This window comes from Ixodes scapularis, unplaced genomic scaffold (genome assembly GCF_016920785.2).
Source record: "Ixodes scapularis isolate PalLabHiFi unplaced genomic scaffold, ASM1692078v2 PGA_scaffold6__148_contigs__length_123643588, whole genome shotgun sequence".
Classification (NCBI taxonomy): Eukaryota; Metazoa; Arthropoda; class Arachnida; order Ixodida; family Ixodidae; genus Ixodes; species Ixodes scapularis.
In genome coordinates, this window is record NW_024609881.1 from 7962012 (window position 1) to 7989603 (window position 27592).

General features: G+C 49.0%; 1 protein-coding gene across 1 annotated transcript; it reads right to left on the minus strand.

Moving 5' to 3' along the window:
- LOC120845300 (fatty acid synthase-like) lies at positions 1–27150 on the minus strand. Its single transcript, XM_040217134.1, has 4 exons — positions 26610–27150; positions 11929–12172; positions 5862–6095; positions 1–712 (listed from the first exon to the last, which is right to left on the minus strand). Exons 1-4 carry the CDS (start codon positions 26994–26996, stop codon positions 378–380), a joined length of 1200 nt encoding a protein of 399 aa, XP_040073068.1. The 5' UTR covers positions 26997–27150; the 3' UTR covers positions 1–377.
- Between the last annotated feature and the right edge of the window lie 442 nt (positions 27151–27592).

Consider the following 27592-nt stretch of genomic DNA (forward strand, 5'->3'; position numbering starts at 1 on the left):
TTTGAGAACATTGTTCTTTATTCGAGGTACGAATGTTCTACGCACAGAACCTTCTACGCTGATTGTTCCTGAAGCTTTCGCGTGTACTTAAGGGGCTGCGATTTGCGAGCCGCAGTCAGTTTTTCGCCAGTGGTCGATCTTGCTGCTACGCCGACTTTGACACCCGGTACCCTCCGTTGTTATCTTCAGTTTCTATTTTGTTTCGGGCATAAGTTCGCTTGATTAAACGTTTATTCCTTCCTGTTTATTTATTGTTCTTTTGGTCCCAACCCTTCACAATATGTTAGTCCGTAAAGATCGTCCTTCGAGGTATGTGTAACACGTTTCGCAACGGTTTCTGTGGCGTTCCGTCGCACTTTCTTCAGTGATCGCAGCCTTTAAACACATTCCGCGTTAAAATTTCCGGAGTGCCCCTCTAATCGGACGTCCCTCCGCTTCCGCCGAGCGGGCCGTCTCGCCGCCCTAAACGCCTCCGCCTGCCGCGAAAGAGAGGAAGGCCCGCGTGCACCCCGGGGCGCGACGGATCCTCCGGCCACGGCCCCTCCGCCGATCTCCTTGAGTCGACCGATGCTGAGCTCCCGAATCTCCTGCATGGACAGGCTGAGGCCGTAGTCCCTCTCGATGGTCTGCATCACCTCGACGCCCATCAGGGAGTCCATTCCCAGCTCCCCCAGGGTCAGGGAAGGGTTCAGGCTCAAGGGGTCCTTTACACCTGCAGCCAGGGAGCGCCACCTCAGTTCGCCGCCATGACAACCCCGCGAGCCACCCGGCGGAACGTGTTCCCGAAGCCCCACTGCAAAGCCTCGACGCTTGGCTGGTTCACGCACTTGGAACTGATTACGAACAAGTGAAGAGCTTCCTTTTCACGCATCATTCTTTCTTTCCTGGCTCGACAAATTTTCGACAATGAGATAAACTAGCAGTTCTTATGGATTGTATGTACATTTCATTTCAAATAGCGGAAAACCTTCGCTCCGGTGAAATGCAGTTCCAGGGACCCCTATTGACGGCACCAGTGTGGCAGTGCATTCTCTCGTAAGATAACGCGACAGGTGGTAATGCAGTCGGTCGCAAGGGGGCCATGCAATGATATTCGATTGGAATGTGTTTCACTTTACACGAGCTTACTTGCACTAAAAATACTCAAGTATGTGATCGCGCGCAACACCGTTGACCAAGAAACCTCTTTTTTAGGGTGTAATTTCGAGAATAAAAAACGAAAGACGTTTTTAAATATCTGTAATGCGAAATTATAGCGCAGCTCTTGAGGTATTTTGCCTTCGGCAATATACTGTGCTAAACAATTTGAGAAAGAAATATACGTACCTATATATACAGATATAGATCACTCTCCTCACATACAGGTTCTGTACCCTCCTCGTCTTCCGTGTCCTCTTCCTCATTAGGACTCTCCTTCCTGTATCCCCCTCCTCCTCTTCCGTACCCTCCCCTCCTCATTCATACTGTCCTCTCATTCCCCATACTCTTCCCTCCACCTCCTCCATACCCTCCCCTCTTCCTCTTCCATACCCTCCTCTCCTCCTCCATGCCCACTCCTCCCCCTCCGTACCCTCCCCTCCTCCTCCTGCATACCATCATCTCCTCCTCCCTACCCTACCTTCCTCTCACAGCTTCCCCGCTAAATTCAGCTGGAAAATTGACGCCACGGGACCTCACCAATTTTATTTCCCCGCTTAATTTAGCGTGGAAAAAGACAACACATGACATCGTGTCACGTCTCCTATGAACAAATTCAGTTTCTCCGTTCGATTTAGCGAGAAAATTGACGTCCAATGACCTCAACTCCAATCCAATTCCGCGCTAAACTTAGCGGGGAAACTGAATTGGTGTGTAGGTCTACGACGTTCCATAATGCAACACTGCGCATTCAGTTTCCCCGCTAAATTTAGGGGAGTCTGTGACGTCTAATGACTCAACGGGCGCGGTTACGCCGACACCGACGGCGACGGCGAAGCCGCTCAACGCGGAAATGAGCGCCTAAGAGCTGCTCTCTAAAATGAGCTTTTTCTTTCATCCTGTTGGCAAAACGTCATGACGTGGTTTAGAGGTCGCAGTGCTGTCATAGTCCCCCAGTGGCAAAATTTGAGCGCGGCTCGTAGATTAAACCCAATCATTGCACGAGCGCTCGATTTGGGCTCACGATAATCAAAAGCTCGACGAGAATTCGGGTAGTGGTTATTTTTTATATTAAGTTCTTTTAAACCTTATCTATGCACTTGCATCAGTATTTGGAGGTGTGATTCTGTGTGTTGCATGCACCCAACTGCTGACTTTGACTTCGGGACATTCTAAGGACGTGTATGTCAATCTGTCTTATTTCCTTTTTGTATACCGGGCAGCAATGTTTAAAGTGTTAATTTTAGGGTAGCATCCCACAAGCCTTGTTTTGGCTTTGATGCGCCCGTCACGCAAACAGTGCTGTGCTCCATGCAATAAATGTATTATTATTATTATTATTATTATTATTATTATCCAATCGCTGCAATGAGGACACTAGCCGAACTCCTAACAACGTCGGTCTATGATAAACATTGGCGGCATATAATCGGTTCCAGATCACGTGGCCGCTTGTTCTGGCTGCGAGTTGAGAGAAAACATGCTGCTCGTGTTTCTTCTAATTGTTTTAGAGCGCTGCTCTCAGGCACCCGTTTCCGTGTCTCGCGGTGTCGGCGTAACCGCGCTAATTTTAGGAGGAAAACTGACGCTACGTGGCCTCAATACCAATTCAATTTATCGCTAAATTTATCGAGGAATTGAATAGCTGTTGATATCACGTAACGTCAATTTTCGTGCTAAATCTAGCGGAGAAACTGAGTTTGTGCCTAGGTGACGTGACACCAAGTCATGTGACGTATTTTCCCACTAAATTTAGCGGGGAAACTGAATTCGCGTTCAGGTCGGGTGGCGTCAATAGGGAGTTGTAGTGGATCGTTTTTCTCCTCCGCTACGGTATCCGTAAAGAAAACGCCGCAGCTGCGCATGCGCGCCATGTGCACAGTTCAAGGTCTTGTAGAAGATTACGGAGCGCTATCCGGGTGCTTAGCGGGCTGCGAAAACGGTCTCTTAAACCTTCCTAATAGGGAGTTTTCGTAGATCGTTTTCGCCGTCCCGCAAGGCCCTCCGCAACCCGCTACGATAGCGGGAACTCCACAGTCAAGGCTATCGGCGCGCAGGCGCAGTAGCAACTTCTTCGTTGCGGAAAGCTTAGCGGAGGGGGCAACGCGGTCTACGAAAACTCCCTAATATTTCAGCTAAATTTAGCGGGTAAAGTGTGGGAGGAGTGCAGGGTATGGAGGAAGAGAAGGTTAGGGTACGGAGGAGAAAGATGGGAGGGTACGCAGAAGGAGGGGAAGGTATGGGGAGGAGGTGGAGAGGGAAGAAAAGGTACAAAAGACTAGGAAAAGAGGAGGAGGAGGGGAGTGGGAGGAGAGAAGGAGGGTAGAGGAGGGAAGGAGAAGGAGGGAAGATGAGGACGAGCGAAGGAGGAGGAGAAGGGAGGGAAGAAAGAGGGGAGGCGGAGGGTACGGAGGAAGAGGAGCGACGTACCCTTCCCTCCGTTCCCTCCGCTCCTCCTTCTCAAGAGCTATGCTCTTGAGAAGGAGGAGGGGAGGGCATGCTTGCGTAAGCCCCCGTAGATGTAGATGCTTCTGCCGATGTCGAGGCCGTAGACGCGGTCGCATCACGGTCCTTCGCACGAAGCACACATTGAACCCGGATCAAGTCCGAAGCGCAACTGAGGCGCCCGAGGGAGGGCGCCATGTCTTCCTTCTGCAAACCGCGCACTGGTTTCGACATCACGCTCCCCCACTGCGCAGTCGCGGCTAACCCCGCCAGCTTCATGGCTTCCCCGACGAAGCACCTGCGGTGCTCTGCATTTTTTAGAGCGCAGCTCTTAAGGCACGACCATATTGGCGTCGCGGAGGCCTGCGGCGCGACTGTCGGCGCGGCCGGCTGCCGACCAAAACCAGATTTGGGCTTCAGCGGCGCGACGTACAGCGCCACAGAGCCAACCGCTCCTTGCGCGGTACATAGCTCGCCGCTCCACGCCGCAGAAGAGAGCAGCCAATGGGAGGTGGCGTAGATGGTGACGTTGCGATGCCATGGCAACGCTCCAGCCGGTGCTCCGCGCGTGTTTCGCGTTCCGAAGACCGTAGCCTTGTTCCGTGTCGTCCGCTATCCATATTTTCCCCCGATGCCTTCCCCAACGGAGCGGTTCCTTGAAACTGCGCGACTGTTTCCCTTTTTATATGACAAGACGCAGCCAGACTACCTAGATAATGACGCGAAGAACAACCGCTGCGAAATTATAGGAGAGGAATTCGGAATTACGAGTGACTTTCTCCGTGGCACTTGTTTCATGTCGTCTGTGTGCTGACGGATGTCATGTTGATTTGGTGACACTTTCGAAAGTAGCCCTCAGCTCTGGCGCGGCGCCGGGGGAGCAAAGCACTTATCTGTCCTTCGGTGTTTTGGTAGAACCAACTCCGCCGGACCCAAAACCTGCGCCCCCTTCCCTTCAGAGCGCGGCAACGTCGCAAGGTCAACGAGCAGGCTAGGATAACCACATTCACGCTGGTCACCAGGGCATCCTGGGCACCTGCCAAGTAGGTAGCGAGTGCGGTTTTGATGCTGATATATCCGAAAGATGAGAGCCGAAACGGAAGTATCTAACAAAGACCAGACGACGAAAGAGCGAAAAACGTGACGGGAAGCGCGCCCATAGTGCACCGCGGTGACGCGCGCGTTACATTATTGAACATTTCCATAGCCTCCTCTATACGGAGAAAGCCTGGCGCGTCGCGTGAAAAGACGGCCGCCGTAAATGGGAAAGGAGGGGCGGAGAAACGGGAGCGGAGAGAACCTTGTCCGCTAGCGCCACAAAAGAGCGAGCGGCCAAACGCAGAAACAATCTTTTTTTTTTTTTTTTCTCTTTTCTTGTCGCTATCGCGGAGAGGAGAAACTCAACGTCCACCCTTTCCCGTTTCTCCCTGCGCCCTTTCGAATCGCCGCGCCCGTTTCTCCCGGAGTAAAAAAACGACGGTGACGAAAACACAAGAACAAGCGTGGTTCGGGGAGCGGCCGCTCATGACCCAAGCGCTCGCTGTCTAGGTCTGCCCTTACTGCTCTGCGCTACCATATTGGTCACCGTTCGGCGCGCTCCTCCTCTCCTTTTTCCTGCGGCCGCGCGCTCTATGGCTCCGTCGTCGATGTGCCAAGCTTTCTCCGTATAGAGGAGGCTATGACATTTCCCAAAATGCATCGTACGGGAGGGAGGAGGAGGGGGAGTAGGAGAAGGAGCGAGGTGGAGAATGGAGGAGGAGGATGTGGGAGGAAGAGGAGGGAGGAGGGCGAGGAAGGAGGAGAGGATGAGGTGAAAGAGGGGGAGGAGGCGAGGAGCACGGGAGGAGTTGATGAGGAGGGAGGAGGAGAGTCTACGGATGAGGAGGAGGGGCATGCTGTCTCCTCCGTACTCTCCGCCCGTCCTCCTCAAGAGCTGCGTTTTAATTCGGAATTACAGGGAGTTGTAAACGTCTCTTCTTTTTTTTGGTATGTTTTATTTCTGAGGTGCGTCCGCTTCGACCTGGAGCGGCACGTGCTTGATGACGTATTTTATGGGCATATTTCGGGCACAACGCCTCCGCCACCTTTTAACGTAATAGGGCATATAATGCTTCCGCATTAAAAGCGAACGCTTGTTTCATATGTCGTAACCGTAAGCTATTAATTCTAAATGACATTTTTTCAGAGTAGAAACATTGTTACACCGCTCCTTTCTGTAGGCGCAATTGCGAGAACCAGTCTCGGTACCTCCCACGATGAGCACGAGGGGGAGGACTTACCGAAGATGTGTGCCACGGACTGGACGAGGTCGTGCTTGTCCTTGGTCGTGGCCCCGGAGAAGTCGGCCTTGATGAGGCTCGAGACTACAGGGTGGCCCTGACGCAGGAAGCGGTCCAGCACCTTCAGGCACGAGCCAATGTGCTGGGGCACCGTGCCGCCCACCCCCACGTCCGCACCCATCGTCTCCCGCAGGACGCCCACGTCGCCGATGGCGCCCCACTGGATGGCCAGGCCTGGGGGGACGAGGGAAGTCAACAGGGGCTGTCCCGCCTCGCATCCAGTTTGCGCGAGTTTCTTCTTCAGCGCACTAGAATATTCCTCTCTATCGACAGAGATTTCGAGCTTCGCGCATCTTGCGTTTCAGGTATGTACAAGAATCGTTCAAGGTTTGCCGGGACCAGGGGGCCAGATATAGAGGTCACACGTGTGGACGCAAAAAGTGATACATTTAGGACAAGTGTGCCCTATATTTCTGTACATCATTCTAAATATCTCTATTGACCCCAGTTTTGTGCCTCGATTAGCGGTTGGCAGAGCAACGCATTAAAGTGCAGAGATTTTTGACGCAACGTTTGAGCCAGTGTTTTTTGAGATCAGAGCAGATGCACCAAGCAGAAAGTGCTTGCACCCGGGTGCTATGGCAACACAACACTTTCTTTTACTCAGTTGCGCCGTTCGCCCAACGGTGACGCTCTTGATATTGGCTATTTGGGCACACGGCAACAGGACTCTATGCAGTCGATCACGTCAAATCATTCGCCGTGCAGTGTGTTCTCACGCAGCCCGGCGGAAGTAGTGTTTTACACCGTGGCTGGCACTTTTGTCACTGAGATATCTCTGAACAAGTGTAGCACTATGAAATTTACAAACGACATTAACATAATGCTTCGTGCCAGGAAACACACGTTTTCTGCGATTCCGGCAGTTCTGGCCATCGTTGTGACGAGCGACATGGGTCACTTTTTGGGGCAGAGTGCGCGAAAATTTAAAAAAATGAGACGGTTAAACTAGCTGCAATTTTGAGAAGATTGCAAACATAACATGTTATCTCCCATATATGCAGAGAAGAGTATCTTACACCATGTGCCAGAGCCTATTGGTTCATAGGAACTCAGGGGCTCCCCAAAGGCATTTTAAATGAAGCCTCTCAAAAAAAATATTCACACAACCCTATTTTTGGCAATCAGGTCAGCTGGAAACGAAAAAAAAAATGAAAGCCGTTTACAAATCCCTGCAACGCCGAATTGGAGCGCAGCTCTTGAGGAGGAGTAGGGAAGGGTACTGAGGGGGGTCACGTCACCTGCGGGTAGTCACGTGACCCCGGGGGGGGGGGGTCACGTGATCTCGGGGGGAGGGGGTCACGCGACCTCGGAGCGGTCACGTGACTTCGGGGGGGGTGGTCACGTGACCTCGGGGGGGGGGGGGGGGGGGTCGCGTGACCTCGGGGGGGGGGGGGGGGTTACGTGACCTCGGGGATCAAGTGACCCCCCCCCGGTTGCGTCGACGCCGACGCCGCTCAGGCTGGAAACGGGCCCCTAAGAGCTGCGCTCTAAAAACAAAAACAAGAACACGAAGGAAATGACTAGACATTCACACCGCTGACTAACAACTGACTTTTATTTTTTCCTCATCCCAGCCTAGGCCTTTTCTTCTTCGTTCTACGGCTCATTAAACACGTTTAAAAACAACCCTTTAGCCTAACACTCAACGGGGTGTGGCAAACCGCAAATATTGGTGTTTTCTTTCGTGAACTCGAATCGACGAGGTGCTCACGCAATCTTCTTATTTTTCTTCAATGACCAAGGCCTCCAGCACTCCACGAAGGGCGAAGGTGTTCTTATTTCTATGAAGGAGGGTTATGCTGGTGAGCTCTGCGTCACATTCACAGGTCCGGCAATACGCTGACAAGTATCCCGCTGATGTAGTCTTCACCGACGCTGCGTGCTCTCTTGCTCTATCGTTTAACATCGGCCAGTTTGGCCGATATAGCTCTTCCTTCAAGAGAGGGGAATACGATGGACGACCCCGGTTTCGCATTGGCCACACAGTGTTCTATAAGCTGTGTCACATATTGGCTGTTGATCACGTCCCTTGTTGACTCTGCAGCACGCGGCGTACGCTTTGTTCGGTGCCGAACAAACAACCTGAATGCCTTGCCTGCCTGCGATCTTTTTTAGTCTGTGGGTCACTCCATGGATGTAGGGCACAACCGCGATTTCGCATCGCGTTGGTGGATTCGCCTCTTTCTCGCCGCTTGCTGCTCTCTGCTTGAGTTTCTTAAAGAGGCTCTCACATGCACTACCTAACAGAGCGCTCGGGTAACTCAAATCGCGTAGTCGAGGGATCTGTTTCTTAAAGCTTTTTTTTTTGCCTTGATGATGGCAGGGCTTGTTTAGCGCAGAGAAAAGAGCAGTACTGACTACACTTTTTTTGATGATCTTCGAATGGCCTGACTCGAAGGGAAGAAACCCCTTGCACGAGCGGGATTCGTAGCGCCAACAGACCTGGCTTGCTTTGAACTCCAAAGAAGGTCCAGGAACTTGATTGACTTCTCCTGTGGTAGTTCGCAAGTAAGCACCGATTCCGGGCAACTTTTTTGGAAAGAAGGTCAGAACCTTTTCTTTGCATCAGTTCCCCGGATCTTCCACCTCAGTGTTGCATAGCACCAAATAATCATTAACATACTTAAAGATGGGTTTTACTCGCGCGTCATTCAGGTTTTCTTGAATGTTCCTGCCGGATGCTGCAAGGAACACAATGCAAAGATAAGGAGCGACCCGAGAGGAAATACACACGCCGCTTTTTTGTACGAAGTATTGCCCTTGATGGGCTACCACTGCCGCTGCCAAGTACACACTGAGTAGTTCCAGGAAGGTTTCCATGGTGACTCCAGCCGAGTTTTGGAGTGTTGTTGTTTCTTGCTCTTCAATGGCTGCTCAAAGAATCAACAAAAGGCCTTTACGTGGTATTGAGTTATACATATCCTGGATGTCGACTGACAGGGCAGAGACGACACCAGATCCATGTTGTTCTAGATAACCAATAAGTTGTTCTGAACTTTGTATCCTGTAAGGATCGTTGCACTGAACCCGGGACACCTATTTCGCCAGCAAGGACGACGCGTGGGCTTGCCTTGTTACCATTTCCAATACTATGGCCCTAAAAGGTGCGCCATCTTTGTGCGTCTTCACTGAGAAAAACACCTCATAGTGTCCCGTCTTCGTCTTTTTGATTTTTGTACAAAGACTGCTCAGGTGGTCTCTCTCAAGTAGCTGCACATTGCCCTGTTTAGATCCCTTGCTTTGTTTTTCTTCGACATTAATGAAGTCTTTGGCCATGACTGCGGCAGCCTTGTCTCTATAGCTCCCAAAATCTAGAACAACAAAACCACCCTCTTTGTCTGACACGCAGAGCTTGAGATCTTTGCTTCGAAGCTCATTTACCGCGGAGCCAAAATTAATACCTAGAGATATTGGACTCCTTTGGCTTCTTTGGCCTGCTATGCAGTTCATTCCTTCACTGATTATTTGTGATGCCTTTTCATCATGAGCTTTGTATGCGATGGTGCGGACAAGTGCAAAGTCTTTGTACAAAAATCAAAAAGACGAACATGGGGCACCTTGAGGTGTTTTTCTAGGGGAAGACGTACAAGGATGGCGCACCTTTTAGGGCCATTGCATCGGAAAGGGAAACATGTCAAACCCACTTGTCGTCCGTCCTGGATAAAAAGCTGTCCCTGGTTGAGCGCAAAGATCCTTACAGGATACGAAGTTCAGAACAATTTATTGGTTATCTAGAAGAGCACTGATGTGGTGTCGTCTCTGCTCTGTCAGTCGACATCTAGGATATGTATTACTCAATACCACACAGAGGCCTTTTGTTGATGCTTCGAGCAGCCATTGATGAGCAAGGAACGACAACATTCCAAAACTTGGCTGGAATCACCGTGGACACCTTCCTGGAACTACTCAGTCTGCACTTGGCAGCGACAGTGGTGGCCCATCAAGGGCAACACTCCGTACAAAAAAGCGGCGTGTGTATTGGCTCTCGGATCGCTCCTTATCTTTGCAATGTGTTCCTTGCAGCATCCGGCAGGAACATTCAAGAGAACCTGAATTACGCGCGAGTAAAACTCATCTTTAGATATGTTGATGATTATTTGGTGCTATGCAACACTGAGGTGGAAGATCCGGGGAACGGATGTAAAGAAAAGGTTTTGATCTGTTTCCAAAAAAGTCGCCCGGAATGAGTGCTTAATTACGAACTACCACTGGAGAAGTCAATCAAGTCCCTGGACCTTCTTTTGGAGTTCAAAACTGTTGGCGCTATGAACCCCGCTCGTGCAAGGAGTTTCTTCTCTACGAGTCACGCCATTCGAAGACCATCAAAACAAGTGTAGCCAGTACTGATTTTTTCTCTGCGCTAAGCAAGTCCTGCCATCATGAAGGTGAGACAAGCTTTAAAAAACAGATCGCTCGACTACGCGCTTCGGGTTACACAAGCGCTCTGTTAGGTAGCGTCTGTGAGAGCCTCTCCAAGAAACTCAAGCAGAGCAGCAAGCGGCGAGAAAGCGGCGAATCCATCAACGCGATGCAAAACCGCGGCTGTGCCCTACATCCATAGAGTGACCCACGGACTAAAAAAGATCGCTGGCAGGCAAGAGATTAAGGTTGTTTGTTCGGCACCGAACAAGGCGTACGCCATTTTCCGCAGGGTCAACAAGGGACGTGATCAACAGCCGATATGTGACACAGCCCATAGAACACGGTATGCCCAATACGAAACCGGGGTCGTCTATCGGACTCCCCTCTCTTGCGGAAAGATCTACATCTGCCAAACTGGCCGATGTATAAATGATAGAGCAAGAGAGCACGCAGCGTTGGTCAAAAATACATCAGCGGGACACTTGTCAGCGCATTGCCGGACCTGTGGATGTGACGCAGAGCTCACCAACATAACCGTCCTTCATAGAAACAAGAACTCCTTCGAGCGTGAAGTGCTGGAGGCCTTGGCCATTGCAGAAAAAGGAGAAGATTGCGTGAGCACCTCGTCGATTAGAGTTCACGAAAAAGAACGCCAATATTTGCGGTTCGGCACACCCCGTTGAGTAGTAGGATAAAGGGTTGTTTTTAAACGCGTTAATTAAGCCGTAGGACAAAGAAGAAAAGGCCTAGGCTGGGACAAGGAAAAAATAAAGTCAGTTGTTAGTCAGTGGTGTGAATGTCCAGTCCTTTCTTTCGTGTTCTTGTTTTTCCCGTGTTCAGCTGACCTGATTGCCAACAGTATGTACCAACTAGCTCAACTAAAACCCGTAACACAACCCTAGTTTCCCAAACCATTTCCTTGATTCCTCCTGCCCCTAAGCCACAGTTTTGCACAAATATAATCACTATTTAGGTAAATGGTCTGCTAGAACGATAGGGACAGAACACAGACAGGGGGAAACAGAGACATACACACCGCGACGGACCCAAAGTTTCTCCCTGTCTGTGTTTTGTCCCTATCGTTCTAGCTGTCCATTTACCTAAATTATGTACCAACTAGCTAAACTTCAGCCGGTAATCACTACGGAAAATTTAAATCATCCAATGATGCAAACCTATCAGCCAGACAGTCCCTACTGTTTATATGTTACTGTTTACGTTATTATTTGTAGGCTACTCAATCACTTTATGGCATCAGTCCCGAGTTTAGGAGGAGTTTGTCAGCTGTCATTCAAGTACTGTTGTGCGAATGTTCAAATTTCCTAACAGAAGTTTCGAATGACAGGCTATTCGACATTCGCCTCGAAGTGAAATGCGATATTTGTACTTGTTGATGAAGCGTTCAATGCGGCGGGTTAGGCCCGTTGTGTGCACTTCTCAAGGAGCATCTGTGCACTGCGGTGAAGCAATACCAGAGGAGTCGCCGCAATCAATATTTCAACAAGTATGAATATTACGGTTCACCTCGAGGTGAATCTGAAACCATGTTTTAATTAAAACCACTAATGGAATATTCGCGGAACCCAAGTTCCTCAGGATTGCAAAGTCCGAGAACCCGTGGACCGGAGCAAGAGACACCCACCGGGCAGTCCGTCGGCCACCCTTTTCTCGCAGACGCGCTCCATGACCGAGTTGGCGTAGCCGTAGTTGGTCTGGCCCCTGTTGCCCCGACCGCACGACACCGACGAAAAGGCTACGAAGTGGTCCAGCTGGGGACACAGCTCCCGGGACGCCGCATCCAGGTGCAGGGTGCCGGCCACCTTGGGGCGGCACACCGCCTCGAACGCCTCCGCCGTCTGGTTCTCCAGCAGGGCGTCCCTCAGCACCTGCGCTCCACAAACGCCCCTCTCGAGAACGGCTCACACACTCGCGTTTCACTGCGACTAAAGTACACTGTTAGCAAAAATAACACGCCCAGACGTGTAAACCGTTGTCCCATTCGCAACTCCAGCGCTCCGCTCGCCCTCCCGCGGACGAACGGAGAACCAGAGGAACGGGGACGGCGACGGCGGCGGCGGCGCGGAAACGGTGGCAGGGACTGTCGGGCTTGATGCGTGAAGCCGCTTTAACGAAAAAAGTGAACGCGTTAAAAAAGGAATTCTTGTGCTCCGCCTTGCAACAGCCTTGCACGAAGGACCGGGATGTCTAATCTCATTAGGCACTTTTCGTGTATCGCATACGCTGCGGATTTTTGGTCTTGTGCTTGGCCGCCAACTCAATCTGCACTCAACGTGACGAAAAACGCTCCCGCTAATAATGAAGAACTCTATAGTACGGTCTACGGAAAGTCTATTCTTTGCCATAAGTAGGAAAAAACTCGTCGCGGAACGGTATGTCGAGCAATAAAAATCGGGAATGGCTTCGCGTTTTAAGACCATTACAAGAAACGTGACCATTTATTCCAAGCACTTCAAAAAGACAGAATACCCGTACTTGTTTTTAAGTGATTACAAAGCAAATAAAGAAAGACTCGAGGCTTTTTAAGCGGGTCTGTGTTAGCCAGCCGTTTGTGACGAGAGCTTAGAACGCGCAGTTTTGGCCAGAAGGACCGCAGCGTTGCAAGTAACACGGCACAAAAAATGTACGGTAGATTAAAATATTTTTAGTTTTGATAGAGCAATAAATAAAAACCCTAAACACGCCGATTATGTTCATAGGCAGTTTTTGCAGAGCGTACGAAACCCCTAAACTTCAGTTGGACGTACAGCGCACTGACGTTCAACCGGCGCTACCAACTTTCACGAGCGGCTTGATAGCCGAGTTGTGCAACTTATTAAAATAACCCGAATAAGTGTGAAGGACTGTAAAAAAAAAAAATAATAATAATAGTCGGGTTTTTCTTGGCCCTACTGCAAATCCTTTTTTTTTTTTTCGGTACTCTTTGATGCGTACTTTAGCTGTTTAATATCTTAAAATGCGCCGTCATCGAGCCTTTAATAAAAGTTGGGGCCGTCAGTTTGACGTCAGTGGGCTGCACGGCGAACTGAAGTTTTGGAGCGTCGTATATGTGCCAAGGGGTGTAAGGACTACAACATTTTTTTTTTAGAGTGATTAGTACGGCAACGCTCTTGGCGCGCACTGAAAATTGTGCTTCAAAAGCGCAGCGCGAGCTTGCGGTTATAATGCTACACCGCAGGGTAGCCTGCGGTAACAAACTTTCTATCAATAATCATAGAGCAGTTTGATTACGTGTTGCAATACACTAAAACCGAGACAGTCAGCAGCGAGTTGTGAGGCTGTGACGCGAAGACACAAATGCTGTGAACGCTGCTCTTCCGAAGCTTCACGGTCACCGTTCGCGACTCTCTTTTTAGAGAACTAATGGCCAGGTAAAGCGCAAACATATCTTCATCACCCTCAAAAATATATTGCCACAAACAGTAACGTGGCCGGAGCCTAAAATGCGATCGCTCACCCCAAAGCTTTGCACTTTGAGGTTTCTGAAACTTTTTAAATAATAGCATGCTCGTTTTCCTAACGAGCATCAGCATCTACGTCACCTGTAATGTGATCTCTTGCTAACCGCTTCGCATTTGTACACTAGTAAATAATTTTTAGCGCGCTGAACAGCGTCAGCGCGAGCAGGCGCACCGGGTATCCTGGAGAATCTATCCCCGTCTCTTCCGCCATCTTGGAACTACCGCCCCGCCACCTATAGGGCGTTGGAGTTGCGAATAGCGGACACGTCGAAACGTGTTCGTTTTACACGGAGCCATCTGTGTTTTTCGTCTACACATGAGGTGCTGTGTAAAGTTAACACGCTACACCGTGTTTGCCTTCCGAGAAGCACGGTTCAACGTGTTCCTTATGAAACATGGCAGCCACCAGCCGAGAACAGGCGAGGGACGAGCCCAGCCAGCCGCGCCTTTCAGCCGAACTGAAAGCATACAGGACGCGTTCGTTCTCGTTCGATGTCTTTTATGCACAGTAAACAGTCTCCGAGCGGCGGACGTAACTACGTGCAAAGGTACCTACGTGCATCGTCGGCGGTCGGTGGCGTCGGCAGCTACGACAAAACCGCTAGACAAAAAAAAAAAAAAAAAAAAAAAAAAAAAACGAATATTGAACTTACATGGATAAATAGCTCAAGCAAACTCTTGTAATCGGGCGGTAACTTGCGCCACCTAGTGCGATTTCTAGCAACCAATGAAAAAAAAGCAGAAGTCGGTTAATACGCTGGGAACTTCACGAGTAGACTGCTACTCTCATACATCACAGACAACACGAGCACCACGTAGGACACAGCAGCGACACATACACAAACACAACACCGACACTACGCCCGACACTTCCTACTAACAACGAACTCTCCCCGCGGCGTATATATGCTTGACATGCACGGGTGAGCTCTTTGGTCGCTGATCGTTACCGATTTATAGAAGAAGACACAAAACACGGCACAATGGACAGCCGTATGTAAGAACTGTTTGCATTTAAAAAGTATGGAAGCAAAATCTGTAAAATTAGTCCTTTGCGAAAAACAACGATGTACTAACAATAAATCTTAAACCAGCCAAGAAAAAGTTCAAATTTTGGTTATTTTCATGCTCGACCAGTGTTATGAGCAGTCCGACTCGCTTGAATCAGATAGAAAAACAAATGATTGGAATTTTATCAGTACGTATTCAATAATCAATGGAAATTATACTTGCGCAAGGCATTTTATATATATTATTGTGAAGGACATCCGCCCAACACTTCACTTCCGCTAGTTGTAGTACGCGTACGGGAGCAGACGCCTTCACTTTTGGGGCGTTTTGATGCAGATTGTTCTCGTACGTCGTGTTGGTGTCGAGCGAAGCGGTGAGGCTTGGGAGTTTGTGACCGCTGTTATTCGTGATCATTAATGTGGCGCTGATGCGTTTTTTTTTTGTTTTTTTTTTTATATTTCTATATAGCCACATTGAAAATTCACGAGCCCGTGGCACTGCATTATGCTAAAATCGCGAGCTCCTTCTCTGTTGACGTCGTTTTTCTGGTAGCACTCGTGGATACTGCAAGCGTTTAAACAGTACACAGTCTCGCCTACATCCGCGGTGACGTAATCGACCTGTTGAAACTTATTGCTTGCGTCATTTTGGAGTACGCAAGGCAATTATCTCGCTGCTCTGGTTTCGGTTATAAAAGCAAGGCAAAACGCTCGTAGTTCCCGCCCTCAGTACACGTTGGACATCTTCCACACTTTGACACTGGATAACTGGATGAACGAGGATTTACATTTACTTCAGAGGTCACACTCGCCGCTTCCTCACCGTCGAGCAGCAGGATCAGCTGGCGACAAGCCGCGTATGAAAGGCTCGAGCATCAACAGCCCAAGTGCACTCGGTGCCGATGCGGGCGATGCGGGTTTCTGTCAACCGCTAGCCCAGCACAGACCGTGACCGTACCAGCTCTTCGTCATGACGCGGTGTTGCAGAAAGCAGCGTATAATTCCACTACACGGACCACCGAAGCGAACGCACTGTTATCGTAAATCTTGGCTTGTGATTGCGCCTAAATTTGTAAATAATCTTATTCTTTTTTCTGGAGACGTAAACGAAGGGCATAACAAAATCGTTTGCATATTCCGCATACCTCGCAAAAGCATCAGTCACCTTGCGAGAAGCGCAAAACACGGTGTCCGCACCGTCCTGACTTCCCAGTCTTTTACCTGCTTTAGAGCAGTTTGTACCTGTTAGTAGGTATGTCTACTGAAACTGCAACTTGAAACTTGGGGCAGTGCCAGAGGGAAAAGAGACAAATTCGGGCCTCTTCCCAATGTAAAGAAAAACCACTATGTTCTCTACGTAAAAAATTGGTCTCAGTTCATGCATCTGTGGGCAGGTAGAAAATCTTGCCCTATGGTATAGTTTATTCACACCGCATGATGAGCGCAACAAACTCACACGAGTCACACGAGATTTACAGGAAAACATCGGTGGTGACTTAAGTTTCCCTGAAATTCTGTATAACCGGTCGTTTGCGGGACCGAATCATCTACTCGAGCGGTGTGCGTCGCTGTGCGAACACGTCGCTGTGCAAATGCAGTCTAACGACACGAAGCATAGAAACGGCAGATTTAGGCAAACTATCCGAAGTCCCTTGTTCAATTAAAACGACGTAATTTTGTTGAAAACGTCCGCAGCATTTTACTCACGGTATGCGTCGAGAATCTTCCACATTTTGAAACGGAACGGAGGAAGATTTACTTTTAAGAACGCTCGCTGCGTCCTCCCCGACCAGCTGGACCGGATCAGCTGACGACGACGGGGCTAAACCCGTCAAACGCAACCCCACAACAACCAATATGAGCTCCGCGTTAGTGCGGGTTTCTACCTACAAGCACCGCACCACACACCACGAACCTTTCGGCCCTTTCTCGCATCGCCGTGTTGCCCCAAACAGAACGAGATCGCCGAAGAACGCAGCGCTGTCGTGAACCTTGGCTTGTGGTTGCGCACTCGTGGACCCTGTGACTCCCCTCGCTTTCAAAGCACACACGACGAATGGTACTTTCCGTCTTCCGGGAACATCACAGGGGCACTTCTCCGGTCACGTCTTCACTATGTGCTCGCAAACTGCGAAGCTCTATGCGAAGCTTCTCGCGTCCCGTCAAACCAAAACAATAGCGGCTGCCAGAAATTTCTCCGGTCAAACAAAGAGAACGAAAGCCAACCGGCTCTTGCTTCCACCGTACATCGACGTTGCGCTTGCGCTGCTTGCGCCATGGCCAGATCGGCCAGATTGCTTGCAGTTGAAGCAGTTGAAGGTTGAAGCAAAAACGAAACCAACTGCAATGTCACGTGTTCACATCGAAGACACGCTTTTTATATCCATTTTAACTGTTTTGAACGAATAATTGGACCCATGACTTTATTTGTGGTGTGTAAGAAACTATTATCAAGAGCCCTAAACTAAATGCAAACATGGGCGACATGAGGGAAGCCGCATTGCCATCGACCAGAAAATGGCGGCGAGCCACGGTAAGCGCGGGTTTCGCCAACGTCCCGCGACATGGCGTAATTGCTTTTGGTGCTTATCTGTTTCCGAGACATGTTTCTTTCCGCGGCATTTGTCTCGACGGTCCTTTCTAAGTGTGTCCCCAAGCATTCCGGTGCTTCGATAGCCGGCAATGCCGCGGTCGTCGCCGGAGGCGATGCGTGTTATCGAGGTCGGCTACACGGTTATGCGTGTATGACCGAACCAAAACACGTTTTTTACAACCTCGCATGATATCTGAACATATTATCCGTTACTCATCGTGTAAATTTATGGTAATTTGTGTAAATAGCGTGTTTTTCACCCCAAATATTCACCAAATACAAGGCACTTGCTAACAGTGTAGCTGTATATGCTCCGCTTGCAGGGCAGAGTATCGCGGCGGACCCAAAGTTTTTACTGCAAGTACGGGAGAAGAGACCGTCGCCCTTGCAGGAGACGCAGCGGGTGAAACGACACGAGGCGGTGATTAACCGCGCAAGCGCTGTTGTGTGTCTCCCAAGCTGTTGTCGTTCGTCCCTCGGAGTCGACCCTTCGCCTCTAAGTCTCCAGAGGGCAAGTTTTTTTTACGAAAGAACGACATACACCAGTTTCTTAGGAAGAAATTACAATTATTAGGTCAACAAGATAGGTCTGGTCAGTGCTTTACCCGCGAGGTCACATCTACCGAGTAAGCCTGTGCGCATTCATACGCTTTCACACCTGGCCTTTTCTTTCTGCTGCCGTCACTTATAGAGGGTGCTGTTTAGGACGACAAACATTGCCGGCATCTATTTGGGCATATTTCGTCCTTTTTGGCGATTCATTTTCGAGAATAATTAAAAAGGAGCATAAAAAGGCGACAGAAAGCGATACAATGATACGATGCCAATACACTCTTAGAAAAAAGTGTCTCTATAGTCCTCCCTAAAGAGGGGAACGCTCTTGTAACCTATGTTCCTTTGAAAGGGAGAAACTCTCGTCATGAAAGCAGGGGAGCAAAGTTCCTCCGTCGCCTGCATCTTGTAATGTCGAACCCGAATCGACCAAATCGAGCTCAATTATGCCTTAACGAAGACGCAACGTCTATTGTACGGACCTAGAGGAGCAGCAAATAAAAGCGTAACATGAGCGTTCCGCGAACTGTATTTATTTCCGAAGACAGCTTCCTCCTGCAAGCAAAGAAACTTGCGTTTCAAAAGCAGTCACTCAGTTTTCTCGTCGTCAGCAAATGTTAAACGGAGGCAACCACTGATCTCTACGACAACTGCTGGATCGCACTTCCTCTCTTGGTTGCTGCAGCGGGAGTGAAGCCCCCGGACGGGGCTATCTTTCTCATAGGCAAATTGCGGTTTTGCTAGCGTTGCAGAGACTGGCGGAAGCGTGCTGAAGACACGTTTTCTACTCGTTCGTCGTCATTCGCCGAAGAAGTTTCTTAAGACCCTGCGTAATTCTTGAGACTTGGCGTTGAGAACACGTGGAACTTTTTACGAAAGCACAGTGCCTCAGGTAAAAGCCACAACTCGCGAAAGCAAGTTTCGCCGGTCTCACGGCGTCATCAAAGCTTCATTGGCACGCAGAATTGCTGCATCTCTGTGCCTTCGCACGCTTGGATACCGATCAAAATTCGACACTGTGTGGATGTGTTTTGCGAGTGCAATGTGCGTGAGGCCGTATGTGCCTCTAAAGCAGCGCTTTACTTTACTGTGACGACGGTATTTCTAACTTGCGGCTCTCGCAGTCCAGGAACGAGCATGATGCAGCGTCCAGTGGCGACGGAACAGGTGGGAGGTAAGGAGGGGAGGTGTACCATTTTGTAAGTTGTTAGACGGTTTACAGAATACCACGCACACAGGTCCCCACTCTAAAACCACCCGTGCGTCGACTTTTTTGCACAACACTCGGACAGCCAATCACCGCAACTTACGGAGGCCGCTCAACGAATGACGATACCGATACATAAGTTAAGACGAAAAAACGCAGTCTGAGTTGTGACATTTAGCAACGCAAAAAGCCAAGCTTGCTTTGCTTAATGTCACAACTCAGACTGCCTTTTTTGGTTGAAATATATGTTTCGGCATCGTCATTCGCTGAGCTGCCTCCGTAAGTTCCGGTGATTGGGTTTTCGAGTGTTGTGCAGGAAAGTAGACACACGGGCCTTTTTCACAGTGCTCATCACTGATCAGTGGTCTGGCTCATTACCAATAATTGCACGTGACATCAAGTTTTAGCGCGGCTCGCCTAATTGGGATTGGTCAACCAATTACATATGACCAAATGGGCCGCGCCTCCAAAGTTTTCAATCTTGCTGTCTTGTACTTTTGTTTTCGAAAACGATTCTTGCTCCACAGCGTTGCTCTATTTGTGCTGCCATGGGCATAGAGTTATTATAATGTGCGCTAGAGGTTCAAGTGGCGCTAGTGTGCTGACGCAAATTGAAGCAGACAGCAACCAGTCCGAAATTGACTTCCGGTAATGCATTTCTACGGGAAAAACGAGTGCATTTTCTCTTTGCGCTCGATTATAAGAGCAAATATCACAAATAATTCGTGCGTACTAGGCGTATTGGAACATTTTTCAATCACGCAGATGAAATAATTGGTCAGTTACTGCGTTTTTCTTTCAAATTCGTTGCATTAAAACGGTGCTAAAACGGCTTCGTACGTGTATTTATGTGCACCGTCGGACACTGTTAGCGCGAACACGACGTCGGCGCTTTTCAGCATGAGGGCTATACGTGCCAAACGAACGAAGGACATCTGGAAAGCCAAGAGAGACGGCAAGAACTACTGAGTAACACAGGATCAGTAACTACCAGTGCATGCACGATCAAAATAAATTGAAGGCCACGTAATATATTCCGATTTTAAGTAAGTACCGCTTTATTCTTTCTGCTCTGAGCGAAGATGCTTGTTCTACGTTTAAAATATCACCCGCACGCTCGAAATCTTTGAGAACAAGTGTCTGCATGCATGCTTAAAGGTGCCCGGCAGATAAAACAATACGAAGAGACACTTTTCACGGCCCACGTACTTTATTGTTCACGTTTTTAATGTCTTTATCCGCTCATGCACGAAGGGGTCATTTTCATATAGTTAGAAGACTGGCATACATTAGCAATATATTGTCACGGGTAGTGACCAATAAACAAGAAATAAACAGGAAGGAATAAACGTTTAATGTGGCGAACTTGTGCCAAAAATAAAAAGGTACAAAAGATAATGAAAGAGCGTCGCGGGCGTCGAAGTCGGCGTAGCAGCGGAGACGAACGCTGGGGCGAAACTGACTGCGGCTCGCCACGCGGAGCCCCTTATGTACATGCGTGGTCTTCTGGAATAATCGGCGTAGAAACTTCGACGCGTAGAACATTCGGGCCTGGAACAAGCAACATGATTCTCGAATTCTCCAGAACACTAAGTTACAGGAATAAACAAAAGACACGTCGCTCCCAGGATTCGAACTCTAGCTTTTCGCGCGAGAGGGAGGCGCGATAACCATTAGGCCACGCGCGCGCTGCCTACTTGGCCAGCGCGCGCGGCAATATAAGCTTCACCGGAATGCTGGCGAGCCTTGAACACACTCTATATTCCTTTCGGTTGTTATTTTGCTTTGAATCGTCGCTTCTTTTACGCACCTGCTGCGGAATACATGTTTCGGACTGAAATGTAGCGAAGTTAAACATCGCTCACCGATGAAGAAAAGTGCGCTAACTAAAGCAATTACACTTTTAGAACGTTAATCAAGGTACATACTATTCGGTACGACCCAAATAACCAAAGCGTTCAGTGTTGTTTTAGGGCGAAGAGACAAAATGCACGCGCGTTTTCCCATAGGAATGCACAGGAGCACCGCAAATGTACACTGGTTGCTGTCTGCTTCAATTTGCGTCACGGAAGTCGCATATACACTAGCGCCAGTTGAACCTCTAACGTACATTATAATAAGTCTATGGCCATGGGATCCATTAGAGTAGATTTGGAACAAAGCCATGGCCACGGTGTAAGATAATACTCTTCAGGTGATGACAGCGCGCTCCTCGCGACGTGCCGTTAAAGTTCGTTTTTCACTCTCTCTCTTTCTCTCTCTCATTATGGTTTCAAGTGGCGCCGGCAGATGACTCGTCGACCCGTGGGCACGGTGGAAGACGCAGAAGGCAGGCAGCAGTGTACAAGACTGGTCGTGCCGCCTCATGCTCCACACGCGCAGAGCTCCAGCGAGGCTGTCGCACTTGCAGAAAGACCAGGGTGTACCGGGGTGTCATGGCAACGAGATACTTTCTTTCGATCACACGGTTTCGCCGTTTGGCCGCCGGCGACACTGTGAGCCGCGGGCACGGTGGCCGCGGAATGATGCAGCCTTTCGAATGCCCGTCGAACGAACGCGATCTGATTCATCGCGCCGCGCATTCAGCCCCGCCGTGTCCTCACCTAAAATGTGTATCTTACACTGTGGCCATGGCTAATAATGCATGAGAGCAACAGTACAGATTGTTTTTTTTTTATTTTATGAATAACAAATCGCCGGAACAGCTGGTCGATGTAGAACTCTTTAGCCGATATATGATGCTCAGACATCTACGCGCGGCACGCCTTCAAAACTTTGCTGCGGCGCGGATTCTTGATCGGTATACAAGCAGGTGAAGGCACAGAGACGCAGCATTTCGGTGTGCCAAGGAAGTTTTGATCATTCCGCGGGACCGGCGAAACCTGCTTTCTACGAGCTCTGCATTTTTCCTGCGGCATTGCGCTTTCGTAAATGTTTTCACGTGTTCTCAACGGCAAGTCTCAACGCTTACGCAAGGTCTTAAAAAACTTCTTCGCCGAATGATGACACACGAGTAGAAGACGCGTCTTCAGCACGCTGCCGCGGCTTCTGTAACGCTGGCAAAACAGCAATTCGTTTACGAGCAAGATGGCCGTCTGGTGGCTTCAGTCGCGGGAGTGTGAAGCGCGATCCAGCAATTCTCATGGAGATCAGAGGAGGCAACCAATACCCAGTTACTTCGCGCACTTTACGTCTTATCTTCGCTCTTCCTCGAGCCACAATTCTTTCGTCAACCGCACATCCCGGAGGTGGGGTAAAGCATACGCGTAACCAAAAGCCGCTTTCAAACGAACCAATTCGAAGCGGCCTACTTGGCTTTGTTGCACGAAATAACGCGAAGCAAGGAAACGGTTCAATCACTTGCCACCAGGTGGCAGGGTGAAGCAGAGTAATTGCACGTGTCTAGGCTTTGTGGCGCTACGTACCGTCCAGATTATGTTCTACAAAAAAAGTTTTATTTGCTCACTCCACCATTGCGCTTCGGGCCCTTTGGGCACCTTTTTATACTTGCTTGGAGTACGCATACTACAAGCATCAGCTGAACATATACACGCTTTGCATTAGCTGTGCATGGGCATCATAGCGACCTTTAGTTTTTGTGTCCTCTAATTCCGTTTACTCAACTTCATTGTTACCATAGCCGGCCAGGTTAATGTCGCTTTAGATTACACTGTGTCCTTCTCCTCAGCAGTGGCTTTTGTAGAAGCTCGTAAAAGACAGTTTTAGCAGCCCGGTATTTCGGTAAGACACGCTAGATCAGCAACTGCGGCCGTAATTTGACGCGTGTGTATACCATGTATGCATTAACCCCATACACATCCACGGCACATACAAACATCAATACAACATGACACTAACTTGATCACTAGTTGCGAGCTCTGTGTTTCAGCCTTTTATACTCGTCATTTTGAAAGTAGGAATTTTCTCGGTGACCACCTATGCCATAAATAATAATCCCAGTAAGTTGATTTTTCAGTAATATCATATATCTTAGAGTATTTGGAACAGCTCAGAAGACGAATCTCTCACTAGAAAGTAAACTCTGATGCCGAAAATATTTGAAAACAAATAAAACAAGCCCCTCCACTGCGGTTCCAAGCAATCTGTTTGCTTCCCCGCACGGCAAGTCGTAGCCAGTTTTTTTGTTTTGTTTTTTGTTGTAGTATTTGTTTTTTTTTCTTTGTGCTGTTCGCGTGCGGCTGCAATTGTTGTCTTGAATTAATCTCTGTAGAGGAGTGCTCACTCGGCTGGAAGCGATGCTATGTTAGTGAGTTAGTGATATTTTGCTGATGATCAATTTTGATGTGAACATTATAATTGTTTATCCTGATAGTCACCCAACCAAAGAACTCAAGCCCTTCATTGTACTAAGCGAAGAGAGAATATTGGTGTGCATATAAATTATATGTGGTGCAGGTTTATGCCACAGTATTATGTGTTATATGTGCTGTTCCTCGAGTATTCTGGTCGTGATACGGCATTGAAGTCGACATGCAGTATGAGCGGTGCGTATCACATTGTCGGGAGACCTACAAAACGGCATGCGATATGTGCACGCGCGGCTGTAGGAAAACCATTGGATAGCCTGAAAGTTTTCTTCCTCAACTCTTTCAGGTGAGAATTGCAGTATTTACAATTTCCTTTTATAACGCTGAATGCAAGTCACGTGCATAAAGATCCTTCAGCCATTTACATTTAAACTGAAAACCTACTTATGCGATTGTGATGCTGTCCAGATTCAGTTTGTTGAAGTTCGTAGGCTTGTCAGGTGACGTTGGAGTACTGTTCTTTGTACCTGAAGAGATATATATTTCAGAGTTTTTATAAAACACTGTAATTTGCCTAAGAAACTGGGTTGGGCCTTGTCATTGCTGCCAAGCACGACTATATTGATGTAATGCGCGACTAATATATTAAAGCAGACAGCAGCAATACAGGTGCAGCACTAAACTAGTTACAACTAGGTTCTTATGACAACATTACTGACGTTTTAGAAATCTTCATAATTTGTCGCAAGCATGTGATGAAGCACACAAGCTTTCTCCTATTCAAGTATTTGTTGCAGGGTGAGGTGACTGTTTACCTTAATAACTTACTGGAATATAAGTGATATTTTAGTTATATTCTAGCTGACAAGTATCATGCAGTTTTTCTCAAAAAATGTTGACTGCTTTTGTAAACATTGTATTCGCAATAATTTGGTGCTGTACGTTTGCATTTACGCATGAAAAAAGAAAGAAAAAGGAAACAGTTTGAGATTTAAGGAATTAGACCACTCGTCTTCAGTACTGACTTCAGAAGTTTTAATTACACGCAAGGATGTTTCTAATACGTGATCACTGCATGTAGTCATTTAATGATAATCAATTTTTATAAAATAATTTATCTTCAACAAATAATTACACCATCCAGGATATTTTCGCTTAAAAATGAAGTCAGCATTTCTTGTGACAATGTTAAAAACGTACAGCATTCTTCCATTTAACGTCGAAACTTCGACGCCCCAATACTTTACCGAGTACAAAAAACAGCTTCCGAGTTAACACAGTTAGCGCAGTGGCAATATAGCTAATTAAACACGCTTGTACGACTATTAAAGGCGACGCTGAGACTGTGGCTCCACGTGCGTTGCCTTCGCTTCGGCGTTTTGACGCGCGCCCGCAATGGCCTTCCTTTGCGACGTCACGAGGAGAGCGCTACGGCCTTGTCTTCTAGGAGGTGTTGCTCGTTCCCCCCTTCTTCTCATGTCCGCGTGGGGGCGTGTCACTATAAGGGAGGTGAACTTGCCATTGCTACTTTATTCCTCCATTCTCTTTTTCTTATAGTGTATGTCCTGACGGAGGGAATAACGCTGGGGCGAGGTTGGGCTGCCCTTCAATTGTAGTTCGCAAACGACACCCCCGAAAGCACTCGCCCTCGAAAAAAGTCAATCGATGAAAGGGCCAATTCCCGTCTGCCACTGGGCGAGTTAAGTCCGTGCTCCGAAGCGCGAGAGTTTGGCGTTCCTGTCACTAAACGGAGAGGAGTGCCACCGGAGACTCACACTCGAGCGCCCTCTTTGTGCACCGAAAATTTCTCAGAGAGCGAGTGACTTCTCCGCGCTTTGTGACGTCACGTAAACAAAAAAGATGGCTGCGCTGCTGTTGAGACCGTCGAGACGAAAAGGCGTAGCCGGACCGCTGCCCCCTTTCAGTTGATTAGTGCTTAATCCAGCGGATAAAAACGATTTGATTTGAAAGCCAATACGTCAATTAGCGTTCCGAAAAAGGTGTGTTCGTGGATCTCGCCTGAAAAAGGAATTCATCTATCGAACGGTAGCGTGCCGATTGCACAGCGACAGAAAAAATTTAGAAATGAGGAGACATTCGGACCGCCCTGTCCCTTCTATAATGCTTAGTCCAGCGAATAAAGATACTTTGATTTGAAAGCCGACATTCAGTGGGCGTGAGGAATAGATTTGTTTGTGCGTCTTGCCTGAAAACGAGTTCAACTATCGAACGAGCGTGCCGATAGCTCGGCGACAGAAAAGTTGTGATGAAAAGACAGACCGCTGCCCTGCTTAGAATGCTTAGCCCAGCCGCAGGGAATAAAGATACTTAGATTGGAAAGCCGAAACACCAGTTAGTGTTGCGGGACAGGTTTGTTCATTCATGCCGCCTAGAAAGGAATTACGTACTATCGAACGACGGCGTGCCGGTATCGGCGTAACTTCCGTCTCGCTGCAAGACGCAACCTGGGAATCTCTGACAAATTTGAAGGTTTCCTGGGTCGACGAGCAGGTTCAAGAATGTTGTCTTTAAATTCAATCAAAGCAGCATGGGTGGTCAATAAATAGATTGGCCAAGGTAACCTTCCAGCTTCCGCATATGTGCACGAAACGAGTCTTCAAAACTTTCATGAATATTAAAACGTTCGGAGAAACTTCATAACGTTGCCGTCTCTTTTGCTTCATATCTACCGCTCCACACGGGCCTAACTATTTATCTTCGAAATATGTTCGGCTTCTGCCACCCGTATCCTTGGCCGGAAGGAGCTCGTGTGGCCCGTCTGTAGCCCGTCGATAGTTTCTGGCCGTTTTCCATGACTTACTCGATCTGACTCTAGGGTAAAGGTGGTTATCGAAAACCGACCCGCGTCCAACGTTTCTCTATTTTTGTCGTCACGTGACATAATCCGCCAGGGTAACTCGGGAGTAGGATCCATTCGAGTAGGTTTGGAACGCAGCCTCGGTGTGTCGCGCTCCTGTACGCTAAGCGCCGTTTAGTTGCTGCGCTCGGGGTATAAAACTCGAAGCGTCGGAGTAGGAGTAAAGGAGCGCCGACTTAACGCGCCCACGGACACGCGAAAGTGACGATGCTCGACCAAATACAGCTTCGCGACTGCCATTAGTTTGCCAAAAAGTGAAACTGCTTTTTGGGGCACCAGATGGCACCAGATTTCAAAAAGAGTCCGACGCGTTTGCCGCCTCCAGGCGCCACCCACCAGGGCGAGGTTGAAGATGCCGCCCACGGGGCCGAGGACGGCTGCCTCCCGCAGCAGCGCCCTGGCGCCCTCCTCGGTGGCCACGTCCGCTCGGCTCACGGCCACCTTGGCGCCGGCCAGCCGCCAGCGGTGCAGACAGAGGCGCTGGTAGCCCGTGCGGACGCCCGAGCGGGCCGTGAGCAGCAGCCTGCGGCAGCCCCGGGCCACCATCCAGTCGGCCAGCTCCAGGCCGAAGCCGCCCAGGCCCCCGGCCACCACGTAGCTCTTGTCCTCGAAGAAGTAGGTGCGCGTGTGAGCCTCCACCAAGAGGGGCGTGGCCGCCATCGTCTGCCGCAGGGGTTCCTCGGGCCGCACCTGGGAGAGGACGCGTTCGGTCGTTAGGCCCATCGGCCAAATTCACGCTTCTCGTTTGTTTCGAGTACCTAAAACAATTCTTTTCAAGTACCGAAAACTGCGAGGCTGTTCCGGGGCAGGACGAAAGTAAAGAATTATTATTGTTATTGTTGCTCTAAACGCGCGGCACCAACGAATGCTCGGTCGCCATTCGCATCCAAGGCACTCTAAGAAAGGAGGGGAGTTCGAGGGAGTTAGACGGCGTGACAACACCCACAGCGTGCGCTAGCACCCCTTCGGAAGGAATATCCTCTCTCAAATAGAAGGAGCGAGCAAGGGGAAAGAGAATGGGGTGCTACAAGAGTCCCCCGGGGATTCGAAAGGATTGTGGGCAGGGGAAGCCTGCCCTCGGGCCAGGCTTCCCTTGCGAAGGGGGAACGTGGATGCCTTGTGAAAGTTAAATTCGACCCTGGAGTTTATGTTTTTACTTTACTTCTTTTTTTTTCTTTTTTGCTTCACAGATCTTTGAAATAGCTGACCTTCCCTTTTCCTTCGTTTTTTCTTTTTTACGTTTTCCTATTTACTTCCAAGTTCGAAAAGTTACCTGACTGTTTCATAGAGGGCGCTGGCGGGCAGGGAACGTACGCCGG